The sequence below is a fragment of the Carettochelys insculpta genome, chromosome 11, assembly GCF_033958435.1.
Source record: "Carettochelys insculpta isolate YL-2023 chromosome 11, ASM3395843v1, whole genome shotgun sequence".
Taxonomy (NCBI): domain Eukaryota; kingdom Metazoa; phylum Chordata; order Testudines; family Carettochelyidae; genus Carettochelys; species Carettochelys insculpta.
In genome coordinates this window covers 1,094,515-1,097,279 of record NC_134147.1, presented here as the reverse complement: position 1 = coordinate 1,097,279, position 2,765 = coordinate 1,094,515, and the positions used below count along the sequence as shown (strand labels likewise).

At 67.8% G+C, this 2,765-nt stretch overlaps 1 protein-coding gene across 1 annotated transcript; it reads left to right on the top strand.

The window, feature by feature from the left end:
• Nucleotides 1-267: 267 nt before the first annotated feature.
• Nucleotides 268-1,461, top strand: LOC142019126 (actin-1-like). The gene has a single exon (XM_075005596.1). It carries the CDS (start codon nucleotides 268-270, stop codon nucleotides 1,459-1,461), a length of 1,194 nt encoding a protein of 397 aa, XP_074861697.1.
• Nucleotides 1,462-2,765: the final 1,304 nt, after the last annotated feature.

The window sequence follows — 2,765 nt, the reverse complement described above, 5'->3', positions numbered from 1 at the left end:
TAACCACTAGACCCCATCGCTCAGAATTGGATGGCAGAATCCGCATTGGCCTCAGCAGGAGCAGGATCTGACCCTCAGCACGGTCCCAAGAGCCTCTGGGAGCGGCTCCCCTCCCTCCCAGGCACTGTGATGTCATTGCTGTCCCGCCGTGATGCGAGGCGTTGCTAGGCTGCCGTGGCCCGGCCCCCACCCCCGGGTTCTGCTCTCGCCGGGCGCCTGGGGCTGGCTGGGGCTTCGGAGGAAGCGTGTGTGCAGAGTGCTGCTGCAATGAACCAGCTGCGGGCACCCAGGAGTCACGGCCCTGCTGGCCACGGGCCCAGGGCCCAGGCCCTGGCCTCGGACGAAGCCGAGAAGTACAAGGACTACTGCGCGGTGGTCATCGACACCGGCACTGGCTCCACCAAGAGCGGGCTGGCTGGGGACGAGAAGCCACGGTCGGTCCTGCCCAGCTGCGTGGGGGTCCCCAAGGTCAGGACCAAGGACAGCCCCCTTTATTGCGCAGGGGACAGCCTCCTGCGCCGGAGCCCCGAGGTGAGCTTGAACACGGTGATGACGCATGGCGTGGTGACGGACTGGGATGCCCTGGAGATGCTGTGGCATCACATCTTCTACACGGAGCTGGGCGTGTGCCCCGAGGAGCTGGCCGTGCTGGTGACGGATGCCCCCCTCTCCCCCACCACCAACCGAGAGAAGATGGCCGAGCTGCTGTTCGAGAGCTTCGAGGTGCCCGCCATGCTGGTGGCCCACCGCTCCCTCCTCGCCGTGTACTCCTACGGCCGCACCAACGGGCTGGTGATCGGCTGCGGCTATGGGACCTCCTACACCGCCCCCGTCCACGACGGCTACATCCTGCCCCACGCCACCTATCGGCTGGACGTGGCCGGCAACGCGCTGACCCACTACCTGGCCAAGCTGATGGGGGAGTGCGGGAACCCCTTCTGGGAGGAGGAGCTGGCGCTGGTGTGCAGGATCAAGGAGCAGTGCTGCTACCTCCCGGAGGACTACCAAGCTGAGCTGGCCGGGGACGAGGCGAAATACCTGCTGGACTTCACCCTTCCTGACAACCAGGTCATCTCCATTGGCAGCGAGCGCTTCCGCTGCCCTGAGGCGCTCTTTGCCCCCTCCGCCCTGGGCCTCCCCGAGGGGGGCATCCACCTCCAGGCCATGAACAGCATCCAGAAGTGCCAGCCGGAGCGGCAGGCCGAGCTGCTGGCCAACGTGCTGCTGGCGGGGGGCACCACCCTGCTCCGGGGCTTCTCGGAGCGGATCAGGAAGGAGCTGCACCCCATGGAGGCGGCAGGCAAGGGGCACGTGGGCGTCCTGGCTGCCCCCCACCGCAGCTACGCGGCCTGGCTGGGCGGCTCTATTGTGGCCTCACTCAATGCCTTCCAGAACATCTGGATCAGCCGCCACGCCTACGAGGAGAGAGGGCCCTTCATTGTGCACCGGCATTGCTTCTGAGCAGGCGGGCCGGCAGGCACGGGGCGAACGAGACAGCGGGCCGGGGCGCGGCTGTGGGAGAGCCCCTCGATAAACGCTGCAAATGGGACCCCGGGCCCCGAGCTGGCTTCATCGCGAGGGGCTGCCTGGCAGCCTTGCCGGGCGGGGGGACCCCACCGGGCTGCTCGTGCTGAGCAGCATGTGCCATGGGTGTGCCGCACGCTCAGACTGAGATGGGGGGCAGGGCCAGATCTGTGCCCCACTGGCGGGGGGTGGTCCCTGGTGATCCCCACGGAACACACTCCCCCCCCCATGCCCTGACCCCTGCCCCTGGCTAGCCATAGGAGCGCCAGCCCAGCCCTCTACACAGTGGTCCCCGGGGGTGCCTGTCACTCTCCCCATCCACCGTCGGCCGGGGCCGCCAGGGCCATTGCCCTACCTAGAAACGGGAGCGAATTCCGTTTGTTTTGCTCGGTTGCCGTGACGACCCCTGCTGCAATTACTGCTGAGTGCCTGGTGGTTGCTATGGTGATTTGGAACACCCAGCGATGCCCACATGCCCGGTGGTGACTCACCCCTGCGCCCTGCCTAGCTGCTGGGCCGGGGCTGGAGAAGGGCCCCGCAGCTGTGAGGGGCGGTCGTCTGCTGAGGAGCACCCGGGGCACCCCGCCCTCCCAGCTACCGACGTGCTGCCTGCCAGGCCCAGCCGGCAGAGCCGTGCTGCCTAGAGGGACCCGGCTCAACGGCTGAGCCCACAGGCCAGCAGCTGGGGTGATGGAGGGGTCAGGCCTCTTCAGGGAACCCCCCCCCCCATTCCGCCCCCTCGACTCCGGGTCAGAGCTTCCCCAGCCTCTGGGCACTGGCTGCTGGCGGGGAGGGGGTGGGCAGCTTTCTGTGAGTGGGGACACTGGGGGGCGGGGGGAGTGGCTCACATGTCCCCCCGGGCCAACTGGAGAGAGGGGTCCTAGCAGCTCTGCGCAGGGGAGAGCAGGATGCACCCCACAATCCCACCCCATTGGGGCACACATCTCCCCAAGCTCCCCGCAGCCACTGGTGTGTGTACAGCTCCGAGCCCGCAGGGGCCTGATGCTCAGCTGGGCCCTGCTGATGGCGAACAATCCAAGCCCCTTCCAAGCGCCCGTGCGTGCGTGCAGCGAATGGCCCGACAGCTCCTTGCCGGCTGCCAGTGACGCCACTCTCTGCCCCGCCACAGCCCGTACCAGCCCTGTGCGGTGCAGCTGGCACTTGGATGTAGGAGTCACCCCTGGCCACCAGCTGTCTCCAGTCCAGCCTCTGTCGTTGTCACCAGCGTCCCCCTGGGGATG

Coding starts and splice junctions, on each gene's coding strand:
- LOC142019126 (XM_075005596.1), top strand. CDS start 268: ATGAACCAGCTGCGGGCACCCAGGAGTCACGGCCCTGCTGGCCACGGG.